Raw genomic sequence first — 19,708 nt, 5'->3', positions numbered from 1 at the left:
ACCTTATAAATAATCCTGAGACAACTGGCAGAAGTAGCGGTCTTCGTTGTAGTACTAGCGAAAACTAAACATGTTCCAGTGAGAGATGTGCTGGCTCTGATAGACTTGGACTACATGTTCGAAATATATCTTTTCCTAAAAGCTATTGATCTTCGTCTATAATTCTTTTTATTTTCATATTTCCCTATCTATTTGCTTTTCTATTCTAATAAAAAGTGATGAACTAGATTTAAACACAAGACTCCAAACAAACAAAATGAGTTTGGCTCCTTGAAGCCTAAAGGTATGAGCCGTTTCAAATAAAGATGTTACAAAAAGAAACTAGCGTGAAGAAATATTGTGTAAGATTTTAATAGTCCTCATTTCTCTATTCATATTCTATAGGTAACCGTTATTACAGTCATAAACAGGTGAGTTTCAGATTTTTCTCAATAAAGAATTCAAATAAACAGACCTATATGCAAAATCAGGCACAAATAGTGTAATATTGGGTACGCGGATACATTTTTCCTCATATCATTAGGAACACCCATGCAACTCTATCTGTATCTACCACTTCATAGTAGTTGGCCCGTGCGTAACAAAAATTAATATGTGATAAATTCTAACCGCTCATTTTCACCATCTTTCATTTCATCTAATCTTCTATCCATCTATAAAATTCCATATCTAATCTTTAGATGTCCCTGCTAAAAAGGACATCACTTTTCACCGATAAAGCCGATAAATTAAAGTAACAAAGATAAAATACGATGATTAACCTCTTCACAAAAATAATCAACAATTTTTTCGAAGTTTTGTAATGTTTATAAGCAGGAAGGTGGTCTCTCTATCTCTCTGTATATAATTATTTATCGTGGTAGAAGATCAAGTCCAAATGTTTCCGATCAATGAATTGAATGTCATCAATCACGTTTAATTCAACCGCTACCTTTTTGAAAAGTCAAACATGTGCCATAGCGCTAGCACTGCTAGAAAACAAAAGTGAGCGGTAATGTTAAAAGCCTCAAACTAATATTTTTATTCAAAAACCAGAGACACCTTCTGGTGCATTGTGCACTTTATTAAGTTGAATTTTGTAGTATTTTGAGAATTATCGAGAGTAAAATAAGTGTTTTATACATACTCGAATGGTTTGAAGTGACCGTAGCTCGAAAACGGACTGCATTATACAGTTTTTGATAGAAAATGATGTTTGGTAACGAATATATGGAAGAAATGGGTGAGGTGAAAGATGAGTCGGAAGAGCAGACGAAAGTTTCCAAAGAAAAGTCTCCCTTTGTATCAGTTTTCACAATTGAAAGTATTTTGGGTTTAAATAGTCACATTGCGGAAAGATCTTTGAACGATAAATCCATAGTAAATCATCAAGAAACCCATAGAGTTTTAACGAGCAGTATCAAGAATAGTCCAACGAACTATTTTCACTATTCTGGAATCAATCCTCTGCACACCCAATCTTCAGCAGAAATTGCTCCTCTCTTGCCAACGACAAATCTACTAGGTCGTAAGTACAATTTTTTTCATGGTATTAATAATATTTTTCATGATGGTGATATTTTTGTTTGCAGTCACATATCCCTCGACATGCCACAGTTATATGCAGCATGATTTGTTCTCCGCGCAGCTCCACTCATCCGTCGGTTTAGTGTCCTGCGACGGGAGTTTCCGGCCACGGTACCCGTTTCTCAACTCCGATACGCACATCAAAAGGAAACGGAGGCATCGCACGATTTTCACCGAAGAACAGCTCGAACAGCTGGAGGCAACATTCGACAAAACCCACTACCCCGATGTTCTTCTGCGGGAAAAACTTGCCGTAAAAGTGGACCTCAAGGAGGAACGCGTTGAAGTAAGTGTCTAAATTGTTCATGGGGACTGCGCAATACGTTTGATGTTCTGAACAAAAAATAAGATTAGGTTTTAGGTAACCAAATTTTAAAACAATATGTTCTCAAACACATTTGAACAATCTAATTAGTTCAATTCGATTTAAAAACGATAGATTTCTCTTGAATCATTGGAGAAAACTGTACGTAACTTTTTTCCTTCTTAAACCTGATATTATAATGAAGCATATTTAAATATTTAGAGAGAAGGCTTATGGGTCATTGAAATAGTGTTGATAAAAAAAGATCCTTAACTCTGATGATTATTGATAGATATAGATGGATTTGTGAATCTGAATTTGAAATTCTTGAAAGTTTGTATGATATTGGTGGCTTAATTTTTTTTCTTACTTTCTATTGTTCTTTGAACCATAATCGTGATTCGTAAGTGTCGAGAATTGATTTTCAAGCATTCATTCTGGATTCATATTACTATTTCCTCTCCTATTATGTTACAGAATCATAAATTTTCGTATTTTTGATACTCGATCCTGTTCTTAAATTAGGGCTGAAATCACTTTCTGGCGTTTTACACGAAGTGATAAATCCTGGGTAAGATTGATCACTTTTTTCAATATTTTTCGATTATTTTTCGATTATAAAAGGGAACGTGGGATGTTTTGTATTCATAAAACCAGTACTGGACTCCTATGAACGTAAAACACAGATAAAGAAATTTATTAGACTACTTTAAATTTGATTTAAAAATCATTTTCGTTTCTGTTCAGAATTTGATGCTTTGGGTTGACATTGATTAGTCTCTATTCTGGCGGTTTTAACGAGTTTTCTTGATCATAAAGGATACAAAATACCTTCATAATATTTATCTACACATGATAGTTCATCAATTTAACTTTGATTTTTAACTTTTTATTTAAAAAATATTTATAATCGAAAAAAGATCTATGATGCTGTAAGTAAGTGAGTAAGCTCGATCGTTACGAATTGTGACTTAGGAGGAGGGGGGGAGGTATGCTCATCGTTATGTAACGATTTTTGTCTTAAAAATTTCAGTTTCATTGCCGATATTTTGATGTCATGCCATTTTAGCAGAATGATATGCGAACAAAAATCAGCATAAAATTTGTGAGCTTCAATATTATTAAACTGGATTGTAATCTTTCCTTCTTAAAGATTCAGAGATAGATTCCTTAAAATGTGTATTGAATATCCGTGAAATAACCGTTGAAAAACCGAATATAGGGTACATTTATACCCAAGAACTCAATTCAACCTTATGACGGAAGTTTTACTATTTTTTCTAAATTGATTTAAAAAGTGCAATTTTGATTATTCCGACGAATATTACTAAGTGGAGTATATTTTGCGTAACAAGTTATGCTCTTTGAACTAAATAAAGTAAACAAGGTAGATCATCAGTTTACAAGCACAGAGCAACTCGTAATAAGACATTCAATTTATTTTATCAGAGAATTATCATCAATGAGTACTAAGAAGCGATTCTGATCGATATTAATTCCGTTTTAAAGAACGTTAAAAAAAATAAAGGTTAAAACCTTTTTTTGACCTTCGAAAATCAATATTTAAAAACATGAGAAAATCGGAGGAGGGGGGTTATTATCACCCAGCAGGCTTGCAATTTCTCTAACGAGAATCACCGACGTGCTCGGTTTTCGATTCTCGGTAGAGATTCTCTGAAACGCACCGCAGAGATTTTTAGCCGAACCTCTGTAGAGAATCTATAAAACAACACGACAGAGCGAACACACACTACAGTGAAAAAATATTTTCACCACGGAGAGCGACAGCGACGGCAGCTGGCTTGGCTTGTTGCTTTTACCAACACATATGAACCTGAACCACTCGCCCGAAACATTCATCGTTTGTTGATGCTATTATTATGCACACCATCGTGTTTGTTTTTGTCTTTGCTTTTTCGTGGCTTAAACCAGTCGGCCCTGTGTTTTCACCGGGGTGCTCTACGGTGACAAATCGTCGCACGCCAGAGCTATTGGAATTGGGTGTGTGTGGCTTTCGAAACCGGGGTGCGAATAATGTGTGGAGAGGAACAAAAAAACTCACCCGGGTGATTTGCAGCTATCGCACGGGGGTGTTTTATTCTCCGGTCTCCGTCTTTCTCGGTAGAGAATGGCATCTCTGTCACCCAGCCAACAATTTGGTATGTATACCAAAAGATATACGTACATCTATGCTGGTAATAATCATCGTAAATGATGTTAGAAAAAAGCATATACCTACCAAAAGTGGAGCGATATACGTACATGATTTGATGATTTTCTGGTTTAGGACTTCGACAATACAATATACGATGTTGTTACGATCATTGATTTGCTTTGGTACGTTATGTCGCATTGGTGGAATTTTGTACGTTACATTATACCATTCGATTCATACACATATACGATGATGGGATGATTGACAGTTCCAACCACATTTTATGCGATGTCTATTTTACCCTTTCACGATTTGAAGCGATCTGATGAAAAATTGCCGTTTAAAGTCACCCTTTATGCGAGGTGTGTTACGGTGTTATACGATGTTCAGAGAGTTGAACGTCGATTGACAACTTAAGTCACACTCTATAGAAGTCGTGCGGTACTCTTTTACGATGTGAAGTAATTTGATACTCGATTGATTGTCTAAGCGACACTTTATGCAAGGTGTAATGTTGTCTTTTACGATATGGAGCGAAAAACGATTTTGCGAACCACTTTATGTAGCATATTATGTGTATTATTGTGATTGAAATACGATTTTAGAAAGAAATACGGATTCCTGATAATTTCAATTGATTTTTATTCTTAAAAAAATTAATACACTTCAAAATATTATTTGTTGCGCTCGCTGCTTTCCCGACGGCTCCTCCAATCATTGTCGCTACCTTCTTCGAAGTCTATCGGCTGTTCAACGGCAACTGCACAATCGGAAGCGCTCGATTCCTTGACGTACACTCGGGAACTTACTTATCGTGAAGGCTTGTCTTATTGAATCCTAATCGTGCTCGCCGAATAGTAACTTCACGTCGTAGGACTAAATAGTGTTTCAGCGGTTGTTCAGCGAAAAATGTTTGTTGGGAAGTGTCTCAATCACTTCTGATACACCAGGTAGTGAGCTTGAGAGATCGACTTTGATGTGAATCCGCTCTCGCTTTGAATCTTGTTTGCATTGACCTCGCATTGTCACTCTGTCACGCATTGTCACATAAGTTCTTCTGATGTTTTACGCGCTCTTCTAAAAACAAATCTTGAAGCGAGGACTACAGAGACTTGTATAGTTAGTTAGGTGGGGGCCGTTCAGATACCACGTGGACAGAAAAATTAGATTTTTGACCCCCTCCCCCCCTCCGTGGACAAGCGTGGATATTTGGCAAACCCCTACCCGACCCCCCCCCCCCCCCCGGATGACCACGTGGACAGATCTGAAGTTGTTTTTTTTCTAAATCTTATTGACAGTTAGAAAATACTATTTATGTACTGTTATACTTTTTGAAATGGCTGATTTTGAATAAAAAACAAATAAGCATTTCCAAATATAAAATACTATTAAAATTCTAAATTACCATTAAAACGAACTTTAAGCATAGGTACATCTTTCGAAGATATGATAGCTGACATTTTACAAATGCTGAGACCACCAACCCTCAGAAAATGTACTATGTAGCCGTTAACGGGATTCGATCTCATGCCCGCTGGCTTACAAGACTTAAAGGCTATTCTCTACCCCACGGACTGTGGGGGTCATATTTATCACTTGCTTTCAAGTGGCTACTTATTGTAAAAACTTAAGCTGGAAAGCTTAGCAAATTTTAAGATTTTGATTTGAACATCTTAATATTTATTCACCTTTAGAAAATATTTTGGAAATAAGTATGTCCCCGTGGAAATGACACAAACCCCTACCCCCCTCTCCGTGGACAAGCGTGGACATTCCCATAAACCCCTCCCCTCCCCCCCCCCCCCCTCCCCCTAAGTTGTCCACGTGGTATGTGAACGGTCCCTTGTATATTAGGCAATAACTTCTCGAGACCAAACTTTCCCATCCCTTCGGATAAAGTATGTGCCTCTGCTTACGACTCCACTCCCTTGAAAGTCTCATCCAGCATGTTTTAAACTGGATATACAATGATAGTTTTAAGTTACTATTGCTTCTAGGGCTTTCACGGCCAATGGTTCGTCGAGGGAAAGCATCCAACCTTCAGAGACCTACAATGGTTGGTAATCCACTCCGCTTGCAATACCCAAGTAAAACACAAAACTCAGATTGGTTTTATAAATTTCATACGATAGTTTATAACTGAGGTATAATAAATTTTATTGGTTTGGTTTTAATGGAAATTATTTTACAACAAGTCTCCAGGGCATCATCAAGCGTGTTTTAATCCAACTTATATAACCACATTAAAATTTTCGGATATTTTTTTTTTAATTTGGCGCTTTGAGTACCCTTTAAAACATTTCAAAATTAGAAATAATAATCGATTTGAAAATGTGTATGAACACCTTCCTGTGAACTCGTTTCGATTTATAAAATCCCTTTTAAACTAATTTGTAACATTCGTGTTCTTATACGATCCTTACAAGTCGCTTGGGTTTTATACTTGCAAATAAACAGCTTGTCGTGGCTTCTATAAACCGTTTATAAGAAATAAAAGCTTCTATAGACTAAGAGTTTTATTGAAGTTATTCGCTCGGAATATTTGTTTACAAAAGTGAGTCGTCTCACCGTTCAGCCAAAATGTCAACAATAGTATGTTTTTTTATTGTGGAAATATGGAATAATCTGTATTCTCGCTTCTTCTGGGAATGAAAAGGACCGAATTCAGCACTCAAAAGTCTGGAAAATAGAAACACATGCTGCATTATTTTTAATCCGCTAAGAGTAGTGTTATGAAATCTCAAGTGGAGGTGTTTTGGAGGATGGGATCCGTTTGCAGGAGAAAGAGCAGTTTTACAGTCAACTGAACAGCGTGGTAGAGAGAATTCCGAAGGGTGACATTCAAATCCATTTGGGCGACTTCAACGCAAAGATTGGCTCCGACAATCAAGACCTTGAGCGCATCATGGGGCGCCATGGCCTAGGACAGATGAGCGAAAACGGAGAGCTGTTTGTAGAATTTTGTGGCAACAACAACATGGTTATCGGTGGATCGCTCTTCCCCCATCGACCAGCACATAAGGTCACTTGGGTATCCCGAGATGGCCGAACAGAAAATCAAATTGACCACATCTGCATCAGCCGAAAATGGAGAAGGAGCCTTCTTGATGTCCTTGGCGAGATACGACTGAGAGTTGCGCGTGTTCAACGGCGCGAGGAGAAAGTCGGGTGTCGATACGATGTCCGCCGGTTGGAGCATCCAGAGGTGAAAAGGGGATACGCTGAACAGCTAGAATCCCGAGCCTCGGAATTGCCGACAGACGGAACAGTCGAAGAACAGTGGTGTGGAATCAAGAATGCCTTTATCACGACGAGCCATGGTACTCTCGGTAAAGTATGTGGAAGAAGAAGTGAATGGATGTCGGATGAAACTTGGAGGATGGTTGATGATCGGAGAAAGGCGAAAGTCGGAATTGAGCAGGCATGTACCGGGTCAGCCAAAGCAGCCGCTCGCTTATCACTTCGAACAACTCTTCCGAGTCACGAATAGCGATGGCCAACAGAATCCGCAGCTCGAAGCGCCAACAGTAAGTCGCATAAATGGCGTCAACTCGGAAGCTTCTTCGCTGGCTGAAATAGAAGCTGATATCAAAAACATGAAATCCAACAAAGCACCTGAGATCGATTGCATCCCTGCTGAAAGCCGACCCTGCCCTATCAGCACAAATGTTGCACCGTCTTTTCGCTGACATCTGGGATACTGCAACATTCCCGGCCGACTGGATGCAGGGTATCCTCGTAAAGGTCCCTAAGAAAGGAGATCTGACAGAGTGCGGTAACTGGCGAGGCATAACGTTGATCTGTACAACCCTCAAAGTACTCTGCAAAGTGATCCTGAACAGGATCCAGGAGAAAATCCACGCTACACTCCGACGGCAACAAGCTGGATTCCGATCCAGACAATCATGTGTGGACCACATCACAACACTAAGAATCATACTGGAACAAATCAACGAATTCCAGGACTGTCTTCTGCTGGTGTTCGTTGATTTTGAAAAAGCATTCGACCGACTTAACCATGAAAACATCTGGGCGACTCTAAGGCGAAGAGGAGTACCAGAGAAACTAGTCCACAATACGCAATACACAATACGAGGCATTTTCGTGCAAGGTCTTGCACGAACCAATCCCGGTAACTGCTGGAATGAGACAGGGATGTATCATATCACCGCTACTTTTTCATCGTAATGGATGAGATTCTGACTGGATCGATCGACGGTGCACCGAACCGAGGATTGTCGTGGAATCTTTCAACAATTGAGTTGCTCTGAACGACCTTGACCTGGCTGACGATATTGTTTTGCTCGCCCAAACACAACCGAATATGCAGAGCAAACTCGACGACCTAACCGAAAGTTCCAAGGCAGCAGGTCTCAAAGTCAATGTCGGAAAGACCAAGTCGATGGAGATCAACACAGGAAATCCCTCCAGCTTCATGGTAGCTGGGCAACAAGTTGAGAAAGTTAAGTGCTTCCAGTATCTTGGTAGCCAGATAACCACTGATGGTGGTACCAGGAAAGACATCGAAACCCGGATAAGAAAGGCCCGATTTGCGTTTGCGAGTCTCCGACGCATCTGGCGGTCACGCCAGATCTCTCTAGGAACGAAATTCCGAATCTTCAACTCAAACGGCAAATCCGTATTGCTATACGGGTGCGAAACTTGGTGCACATATGCGGTAACGACGCGAAAACTTCAAGTATTTCTAAACCGCAGCCTGCGGAATATCATCCGCGCTTGGTGGCCTGGCAACTGGATCTCGAATGAGGAACAACATCACCGGTGTCATCAAAGGGCGCTAGAAGTCGAGATTCGGGAACGTTAGTGGAGATGGAATAGGCACACGCTGCGGAAAGATGAAAACGAGATTTGCAGAGAGGCGCTAGATTGGAATCAAGAAGGACATCGAAGAAGAGGCAGACCTAGAAACTCGTGGCGGCAAAGCCTAGCCGCTGAAATCCAAACTGTCGACGAGAATCTTGACTGGGACCAGGTGAAGTGCGGGATCATTGAGTAAGTAAGTAAGTAAGTCGTGATCGCTCCTATCGCAGCAACGAGAATCCAAAGCAAACCGCCAAACGCGCCGGTGGTGGTCCGGGACGAGTGGTGGTGAGACGAGACCGCAAACGGAGGTGGGCCTAGACAAACCGTTGTGCTAAACGAAGCTGCAACCAATCCGAAAACCAGAGCGTGAGCCCACCAGCAAGATCGTATGCACAGCGGTGGATTAGTTTGGACCGATCATTACCGCAGCCAGACACCAGCTGCCAAATACCATCTCCCTTGTGTGACTGTCATACACGAGGCTCGATCATTTTGGTCAGCATCTCATCGAAGCCCGAGTATGCGCCGTGCGCGTGGTTGAAATCCCTTAAATCACTTAAAATTTTAATCTTGAAAATTTTTCGGGAAATTTTTTTTTTTCAATTATTTCTGGACGGGGGTCGCGTGAAAAACCTTAATTTTTTTTTTTTAATCACTCAAAATTTTAAACTTGAAATTTAGACCAGGGACTGGGTGTTGCTAGGCAGACCCTTTTTTATTAACCCTTGCCTGGGGACTAAGTAAAGTTTCAGTTCTCGAATTCTTAACTGTGAATGCTGAATTAAGAGATTTTTTAACAATTAAGAGGATGAAAAATCAAAATTCAACCTTAATAAACAATCGACGAGAAAATGAATATTGTACACTGTAAATTTTTGCCTCGGTTTCCAGCAAAAAAAATTGCTGGAAACGTTCAGCAATCCAAATTTTTGCTGGAAACCAGCAATCGGTTTTCGAATTGCTGGATTTTTCAGCATTCGGTTATGTGCTTGTCATTTTTGCTGAAAAATCAGCAATCGGATTTCAAATTGCTGGACTTTCCAGCAATTGATCTAGTTTGCTGGAAAATCAGCAATCGAGTTGTCAATTTAGAGTTTGTTTTTGTTTCGTACGCTGAAGTAAGGTGAGATTCTATTTTACGAATTTAGGTTAAATTAATATAATTATTTTATTTTCCTCTATATTCTAGCAACCAGGCATCAAGTCAAGGGTAAGTTTTTATTGTACAGGTAGATATTCCATAGAAGACACTAATCAAATTTATTTTTACAGGTGGCGGATGATCAACATTTTGGCACAAAGCGGCTACCCCAGAGCCGGTGTTAGAAAGTTGTGAAAAAAAAGTTTTTTTGGAAAATAAATTAATCCCTTATTGAAAATGGGAGAAAATAGTTGTTTTTATTGCTTATTATATGCACAGCCAATATTAAACTTTAATTTTGAATTGAAATATAAATTTCATACTAAATACTGCCGGTTGTGTTGAAAGAAATAGCTGGTTTCCAGCAATCTGGATTGCTGATTTTCCAGCAATTTGAATTGCTGGAAACCAGCATTAACGTTTGCTGTTTTTTCCAGCAATTGAAATTGCTGGAAATTTTGCTGGAAAGTCAGCGGGACAAAAACCAGCAAAATTTTGCTGGTTTCCAGCAAAAAAAAATTTGCTGTGTAGTGTTTTAAAAGATATTGAATTATTTTACGCAATCCATTTAGTAAACTTTGTTTTGATAAAATAAAGTTCCGTCCATCCACAATCATGGGTCACACACAACCGATCATTAGAACTGTTGATATCTACTGAACTTCAAGAAATTATTTCATACTTAATTTTTAGTTAATCGACAATATCATCGAAATTCAATAAAAATCTTATTTGTACGTTTGATAACAGTAACATTTCTGTTTGAATAGTTTTTATCATAGATGAACTACTGAACACACTGGTCAGTGGATGAATTATAAGCTGTCGGACTATCGCATAAAATTCCATTGTCACAAGGTTGACATCTTAAACCGTTAAATCCCTTATGCGGGTATTGCTAAGATTCCAACCGAATGAAGTTGTCTCGTATAAGCAAAAAGGATGAGTTAAGATTTTCCAAATGAAACTGAGCGAACAAAACGTGAAAATTCAATAATATTTGGCAAAATAAAAGGGACCCATAACTGGCCATAACCCCATACGAGCAAAGAATCCCCCAAATGTTTGCTAGAAAATTTGTGATTTGCATGTTGACATTCGAGTGTTGCCATGGGCTTCTATGTGATTATTAATTGTGGGCAATTCGACTATATTCGGTCGGACATCGTCCTGTAGATGGGCAATTTCGAGCCCGAAACCGGTCGACAAAAAGGTAATTTTGATTCCTTTTTCCGTTTTGTAAGAACGTTAAGTGTCGTGTCCTGTAATACGTCGTGTCTTAATTATGTAATTAAGTTCTTACGTTGGCACAATCCCGTTTAATATGAGTCGACTATAATTGTAACGTAATATTTGAACTTAAATAGGAAGTATTTAATGATTGAAATTCATGCACAGCTTGAAATTTGGTAAACTAACACCCGAATAAACGAACATTTTGTGGTGAATGAAAACGTTAATTGACTAATGATTGTGGGGACGTTATTTATTGATAAATTTGATTTTATTTTACATTTTCCGCAGGTATGGTTCAAAAATCGGAGAGCCAAGTGGCGTAAGCAAAAACGGGAGGAACAGGAACAGCTTTCGAATTTCGATATCAACAACAAAATCCGCAAATTCATCAACATCCCGGTCAATACGCAAGAAAAGCTGCGGCAGTTGCAATCCGAGATGCTCGCGAAGGAGAAGCTGGTGGTCAGTAAATTCGAGGACATGAGCACAACCAGCGACGACGCGTCGGACGTCGAAGTCGTATGATCATGATGCAGTGTATTTCAAAAGATGGCAGCAAACCGAAGCATTGCGTTATATGAATGAAACAGCGCTTCGCGAATGTAAATACTATCTCAACTAGAAACGGATATTCTCTTATTCGTGTACTATGTGTCGTAATACTTCACCTACTGAACTATAGGACTTACCCTTTAAATATAATTATGCTATGTTTAAACTCATTTAGATTAGAAAAACGGTGTGCAAATTTGTGATCAATAAATCAAATAGAGATCCAACCAAACATTTATATCATCAAATATAGGGTGACTGCAATAAATCATATGAACGGAAACATTAAAATTTATTTTCATTGTGTTTTAATTTTGATTGAAATAAAAAGTTGCTGAAAGCTTTAAGCTACCGAAAAATCTTACAGCCCTGGGTAGATAAGGGTTCATCAATTTTTCTGAAAATTTGCTAACTAACATAAGAAATACCTATCGCTCCATTAAAAAAATCTATTGGACCAATTTTGGCGTTAATACTCAATGATGAAATCGTTGGCCAAGGCTGGTTATATTCAGTCAATTTGAAGTCGTCACGAATTGAATGACCAAGCGACAAAGGCAGGAATGTCATAATGTTTCATGCCATTGTTGTATTTCACTCGAATCACACACCCGGGCAGCTTTTTTATTTTCATATATTCGGGATAAAATGGTCCATGCCATTATTTCTTAAAAATACACTAACCTATGGCTTCGAATGATGTTTTTTTATTATGACAAACAAAGATTGTTTCGTTTCTTGGGAAAAACTTTTACTAAAACGACTTTAATTCAAACAAAAAGATAAGTCGAATCTGTGTAAAACTAAAATTTTTCATGGTTAACATTTAAGATTTCATGGTAAACTAGTCTGCGCAGCCTGATAAAACTACTCGCTAATTTTGAAATACTCAGAGCCCGGCTCCGTTTTACCGCAGACACCAGATACCCAGACTGACCACTGAAGGCTGATTTTGGCGCTTGTTCCGCAGCGCTATCTACGGGTTATCGTGAAACTAACGGCCACATACACAAAAGGAAAAATCTCGATATATCACACACACATTTGCATTGTGCTATTTGTTTTTTTTTACATCTAGTGAAGAACACGGTCGTTTTTGATTACCTACTTTTGATAGAAAAAAAATAACACGATATATTTCGAAAACCACTAAAGAACCTTTTTCGAATTGGAGCGCATTAACCAAATGTGGTCAGAATTCAACCATAAAGCTTATAAAAAATACATCGACTTCGACAGAAATGAAAATTGACTGAAAACTTGAGATTTTCTGCTCCACTTCCTTATAGCGTTGTGGTTGAAAAATAACCATTTTATGACATCTTTGGCTTCATTTGTAAAGATCACTTTCAACTGCAAGACTTCGTTAACCCCGAAACCTCCGTCAAGGGTAAGTTCAAGTTTCCCGAGTAGAAAAATATTGTGACAAACCCAATTATTTGTAAATAGTTATAAAACGATCTAGGACTTGTTGAGAAAACGACATATGACAGCGTATAAATATTCCACTGGTTGTATATTGCAAAACTACAGTATATTGAATGTGGCTTCAAATTATATTACTGTTTAGAACTGTTAAATCAATCAATGAATGGACGAGATTCTTACAAAAATTTTGTTGAACAATCTGTTTCAGTTAGAGTTTCTCAAAACCCTTCACCCAGCCGAATTGTCGCATTTATAGAGGTTTGCAAAAACTGAATAAAACAAAAGTAGACGTGATATTTACAAAATTTGTAAAGCAATGTTTTGTTAACAGAAGAAGCTTAATGAAAATCGCATCAACGAAATAAACCATTAAGTCACCATCTACAACAAAAAACCGGTGTCAGATTTTTATTTACTTCTTCCTCCAATAATTCCTAAAACTTCCTTTTCTATGAAAAATTTAGTCACATTCGAAAAATGTCTTTCTTTTCAAAATATTTAACTAAACTTGGATATCAAACTAGCCCTTTTACTGCCCACTGGAAGAGGCAGTTGTGGAACAAATATTTTTGGCTTCGAGATGATGCATTTTCCATCAAATTTAGTACAATTTCTAACCAAGTGCGTTGGTTGACATAATGATGATTCTTGATAAACAATCTCAATTATCCGAGTCTGTTTATTCTTAGCTATTCTTAACTTAGCTTTTCCTGTTGTTGTTAAGTTTTTTTTCATTATTATTTTTTTGGTTAAATTTCGAACCATTTTTTGCTTGAATATCGCACGTGTAATAGATTTTATCCATGGGTAAAATAAAACAAACGTGAATTCGTCACATCAAAATCAAAACATTAAATGAATTCACTCACACAGACATACGATATTTGACATTCCATAAAACGACAAGAAAATAAAAATGACTTTCGTTTGCATCAAGATAGTAGGGGGAAGTGTTCCTAAATGCGCATGTTGGGTAATATGCGCATACAGCCGATTGGCGATATAATGGCTGGAGATTCAACGTATCTAATCAGTGCAGTTTGAGGGTAATACGCTATTGAAACATGGCATGAAGAAATTTGATTGTTATATAAAGCCAAAAAAAATTAAAAATTCAAAGAAGATTTTTGTCAGTTTTGTTGTAATATATTGAACTTTAATTATCGTGCGTACAGATTCTGTGAACAAAAATTTGAATGGGTTTTCTTTCTTATTCATCTGGAAATCGGAAATTCAACAAATTGAAGCTTTTGGCAAAGTTGTAAATGATAAGATATTGGAATAAGAGACAGGTTCTGAATGCCCATATCAAGGCAGGTTTAATGCCTATATCAAGAAAAATAGATTAGTCTTATAAATTTTTTACTTTTTATCATTGAAACATTAAATCTACAATAAAATCACAATCTTACAGCGAAAAAAGAAGAACTTCATACTGATCCGATAAAAATACAATATGAACAAAATATTACCATAAAATATGGCCATATGGCATACCTAACTATGTTTTATGCAAAAGAACTAGTGATGTAAAAAGTTTCACCAAAATTTCAGCCTTGACGTATACTTAACATCCGTTTCTACCATTTTCAATTAAAGAATATCAAAATATTGCAACTGTTAATGAAATATAGCTAAAAACATAAATATGCGCATTTAGCCCGCCAGTTTCGGAAATCGGCTATTTTGACTTCTTTTATTATAAAATTATTTTCACAAAAACTGTAAGAGATTTTCACAAAAAAATTGCTCTAACGTATATAAAACAGATGTCCGCTCATGTGTATATAGTTTTCAGACTCCTATCTATTGGAATATGGGAGAAAATGAGTGCTTTCCTTAATATGCGCATATAGCCCGCCTCTCCCCTACTGTTCTTTTACCATTCAAAATTCGTTTTGGTGGTGTGGAAAAGCATTGAAATCGATATATAAGTTTAGTTACAGCGAAATTATTTCTTATTTACTGGGCATCGGTTAAGGAACATTAAAATGACCCTTATTCAAAATTATAGTTTTTTGAAGAATGGATTCATTTAGTAAACTAATTACTTTCGAAATATGGTTTTAACAAAACTTTGAATCAAAGAATTTGGTTGAATGTCAAAGGTGAAAAAATTTCGGAAGCAAAGAGAAATGGATTTGAAACCTACATTTTGAAATATTCCAAATTCAGTGCAGTTTTTTAACGATTTTTTTTTTCGAATAAAAGATATTTAAGTTGACATTTCTCACACGCACTTGCTCTCGTGTACGGATTAGGATGGGGAGAAAAGTCTAAAAACATGGTCGCTTTTATTTCCAGTCCAGTCCAGAATTATGCCAAAAACAGTTGTTTTTTTGACATTTCTCACGCACATTTGAGCAGGGAAAAATACCCGGTCGACAAACACGGTCGTTTCTGAGGTTATTTTTCCAAAAATTTATAAGTTTTAATGAAACTACCAGCATTATATCACGAACACTTCCAGCGGCAAATAGGATTTAATATCTTATCAATACATTCATCACATTTACATATTATTCAATATATGTCAACAACTTATTTCACTCCTCAAACCTATCAAGGTACGAGCCAAGAAACAGTTAAGATAAATTAGAATTCAAGTTTTCAAGGATTTATATATAGCTTGTCTTTTTGGTCGCAGTCAACCTTTCAGATTAAGACAAACAATTCCAAACTCAATGAATTATTTATAACAGACATTATAATTTTCATACTGTTATTCAGCTGGATAAATTAATTTTGAAATCAAAACTGAATCTCAAAATTAATTGGCTCTGAACTAAGGACCACTATAACGTTGCGATTGTATTTTTTTTTTTCATCTCAATCGATCAACAGTCATTGTTTTTATAACATTCATCTCTTATTATGATACAGAAAATTAAAGTAAACAATTAACATTGAAGACAAAAACGATAATGAAAATATTTGAGATAGATTTCCAAATACTCATAGGTGATTCAATCAAGATGGTTTTCATTTGGCTTGTTAATTATCAAGTGTATTTTTTTCTTGATGTAGCACACACACTCATTTGGCGCAACACCTTAAACTTGTAAAATTGACCCATTATTGCGAACAGCCGAGATCTGTCAAAAAAAGTGTCGTTTCCTCGAGTCAATTTTACACATTATTTAGAAAAGCTGGCTTACTAAATAAAGGGTAGTTTTTTAACTTGTCATTCAGAATATACAACTCTTTCTGCCGTAACCGATCTCGTTCGACGATTCAATGAATCGGTTAATGCTGAAAGATCAGTTCAGTTCATTGAGTTGATTGAATATTTTCCTATTCTGTAACAGGAGCATGAAAATTATACCTTGCCGAATACAGAAATTCAAAACAAACTGATTTGTTTTTATTATTTTCTTTCCATCCTTCTGACACTTTAAGGGCTAACATCAAAGGGCTGACATCGCAGAGCGGGCTTCCAAAATAATGTGTAAATTTTACATGCTTACATTACTAATTTTCACCTCTGCTTTGACGTACATGCTGTGTACACAATAAGGGGTACAAGGACTTTACATGAAAAAGGAGTTAACCCAGTCTTTTCCGATAACGGGTCAAAACTACACTATAAGGGGTTGCGCCAGATGAGTGTGCAGTAGTTTCACGATGGCGTATGATTCTGGGCGACTTGTAGGTGTATGGATTCAAGCGCCACTGATCAGTCTGGGTATCTGGTGTCTGCGGCCATTTTGTCGGACCGATATTGTCACGTTATTTGCGGTCGGAATGTTCGAAATCGGAACCAAATATTCAGCCCGGACGCTTGCGGTGGAAATAAAGAGAATCATCCGAGGAGATCCGAAGGTGATGCTACAAATTACGATGGTTGCGGTGAGTGATGTGAATGTAAACGGAACACCGTTTAAAAATTATTTGAAATTTTTTTTCAGAGACAGAAGCAAAAGGCAGAGTATTGCAGGAGTTTCAGAAAAGAGCCGCTGACTTAGACCAGATAGAGGTCCGGAGCACATCCCGTACTAATGTTTTTGGAAATCCTGTGCCGTAGACGTCCCTCAGAAAATGTTGTGCAGAAGGAGGCGATTTTGGCGCTTGTTCCGCAGCGCTATCTACGGGTTATCGTGAAACTAACGGCCACATACACAAAAGGAAAAATCTCGATATATCACACACACATTTGCATTGTGCTATTTGTTTTTTTTTACATCTAGCGAAGAACACGGTCGTTTTTGATTACCTACTTTTGATAGAAAAAAAATAACACGATATATTTCGAAAACCACTAAAGAACCTTTTTCGAATTGGAGCGCATTAACCAAATGTGGTCAGAATTCAACCATAAAGCTTATAAAAAATACATCGACTTCGACAGAAATGAAAATTGACTGAAAACTTGAGATTTTCTGCTCCACTTCCTTATAGCGTTGTGGTTGAAAAATAACCATTTTATGACATCTTTGGCTTCATTTGTAAAGATCACTTTCAACTGCAAGACTTCGTTAACCCCGAAACCTCCGTCAAGGGTAAGTTCAAGTTTCCCGAGTAGAAAAATATTGTGACAAACCCAATTATTTGTAAATAGTTATAAAACGATCTAGGACTTGTTGAGAAAACGACATATGACAGCGTATAAATATTCCACTGGTTGTATATTGCAAAACTACAGTATATTGAATGTGGCTTCAAATTATATTACTGTTTAGAACTGTTAAATCAATCAATGAATGGACGAGATTCTTACAAAAATTTTGTTGAACAATCTGTTTCAGTTAGAGTTTCTCAAAACCCTTCACCCAGCCGAATTGTCGCATTTATAGAGGTTTGCAAAAACTGAATAAAACAAAAGTAGACGTGATATTTACAAAATTTGTAAAGCAATGTTTTGTTAACAGAAGAAGCTTAATGAAAATCGCATCAACGAAATAAACCATTAAGTCACCATCTACAACAAAAAACCGGTGTCAGATTTTTATTTACTTCTTCCTCCAATAATTCCTAAAACTTCCTTTTCTATGAAAAATTTAGTCACATTCGAAAAATGTCTTTCTTTTCAAAATATTTAACTAAACTTGGATATCAAACTAGCCCTTTTACTGCCCACTGGAAGAGGCAGTTGTGGAACAAATATTTTTGGCTTCGAGATGATGCATTTTCCATCAAATTTAGTACAATTTCTAACCAAGTGCGTTGGTTGACATAATGATGATTCTTGATAAACAATCTCAATTATCCGAGTCTGTTTATTCTTAGCTATTCTTAACTTAGCTTTTCCTGTTGTTGTTAAGTTTTTTTTCATTATTATTTTTTTGGTTAAATTTCGAACCATTTTTTGCTTGAATATCGCACGTGTAATAGATTTTATCCATGGGTAAAATAAAACAAACGTGAATTCGTCACATCAAAATCAAAACATTAAATGAATTCACTCACACAGACATACGATATTTGACATTCCATAAAACGACAAGAAAATAAAAATGACTTTCGTTTGCATCAAGATAGTAGGGGGAAGTGTTCCTAAATGCGCATGTTGGGTAATATGCGCATACAGCCGATTGGCGATATAATGGCTGGAGATTCAACGTATCTAATCAGTGCAGTTTGAGGGTAATACGCTATTGAAACATGGCATGAAGAAATTTGATTGTTATATAAAGCCAAAAAAAATTAAAAATTCAAAGAAGATTTTTGTCAGTTTTGTTGTAATATATTGAACTTTAATTATCGTGCGTACAGATTCTGTGAACAAAAATTTGAATGGGTTTTCTTTCTTATTCATCTGGAAATCGGAAATTCAACAAATTGAAGCTTTTGGCAAAGTTGTAAATGATAAGATATTGGAATAAGAGACAGGTTCTGAATGCCCATATCAAGGCAGGTTTAATGCCTATATCAAGAAAAATAGATTAGTCTTATAAATTTTTTACTTTTTATCATTGAAACATTAAATCTACAATAAAATCACAATCTTACAGCGAAAAAAGAAGAACTTCATACTGATCCGATAAAAATACAATATGAACAAAATATTACCATAAAATATGGCCATATGGCATACCTAACTATGTTTTATGCAAAAGAACTAGTGATGTAAAAAGTTTCACCAAAATTTCAGCCTTGACGTATACTTAACATCCGTTTCTACCATTTTCAATTAAAGAATATCAAAATATTGCAACTGTTAATGAAATATAGCTAAAAACATAAATATGCGCATTTAGCCCGCCAGTTTCGGAAATCGGCTATTTTGACTTCTTTTATTATAAAATTATTTTCACAAAAACTGTAAGAGATTTTCACAAAAAAATTGCTCTAACGTATATAAAACAGATGTCCGCTCATGTGTATATAGTTTTCAGACTCCTATCTATTGGAATATGGGAGAAAATGAGTGCTTTCCTTAATATGCGCATATAGCCCGCCTCTCCCCTACTGTTCTTTTACCATTCAAAATTCGTTTTGGTGGTGTGGAAAAGCATTGAAATCGATATATAAGTTTAGTTACAGCGAAATTATTTCTTATTTA

At 36.7% G+C, this 19,708-nt stretch overlaps 1 protein-coding gene across 1 annotated transcript; it reads left to right on the top strand.

Annotated features, from left to right (window-relative positions):
- Positions 1-1,031: 1,031 nt before the first annotated feature.
- On the top strand, positions 1,032-12,052 carry LOC129757597 (retinal homeobox protein Rx2-like). Its single transcript, XM_055754875.1, has 3 exons — positions 1,032-1,507; positions 1,572-1,852; positions 11,515-12,052. Exons 1-3 carry the CDS (start codon positions 1,189-1,191, stop codon positions 11,749-11,751), a joined length of 837 nt encoding a protein of 278 aa, XP_055610850.1. The 5' UTR covers positions 1,032-1,188; the 3' UTR covers positions 11,752-12,052.
- Positions 12,053-19,708: the final 7,656 nt, after the last annotated feature.

The sequence above is a fragment of the Uranotaenia lowii genome, chromosome 1 (assembly GCF_029784155.1).
Source record: "Uranotaenia lowii strain MFRU-FL chromosome 1, ASM2978415v1, whole genome shotgun sequence".
Classification (NCBI taxonomy): Eukaryota; Metazoa; Arthropoda; class Insecta; order Diptera; family Culicidae; genus Uranotaenia; species Uranotaenia lowii.
This window is presented reverse-complemented; position numbering and strand designations above follow the sequence as displayed.

Bases quoted from the DNA above. Each gene is read 5' to 3' on its own strand.
- LOC129757597 (XM_055754875.1), top strand. From the start codon at position 1,189: ATGATGTTTGGTAACGAATATATGGAAGAAATGGGTGAGGTGAAAGAT. The intron at 1,508-1,571 runs GTAAGTACAATT...TTTTGTTTGCAG, and splicing joins AACGACAAATCTACTAGGTC to TCACATATCCCTCGACATGC. The intron at 1,853-11,514 runs GTAAGTGTCTAA...CATTTTCCGCAG, and splicing joins TCAAGGAGGAACGCGTTGAA to GTATGGTTCAAAAATCGGAG.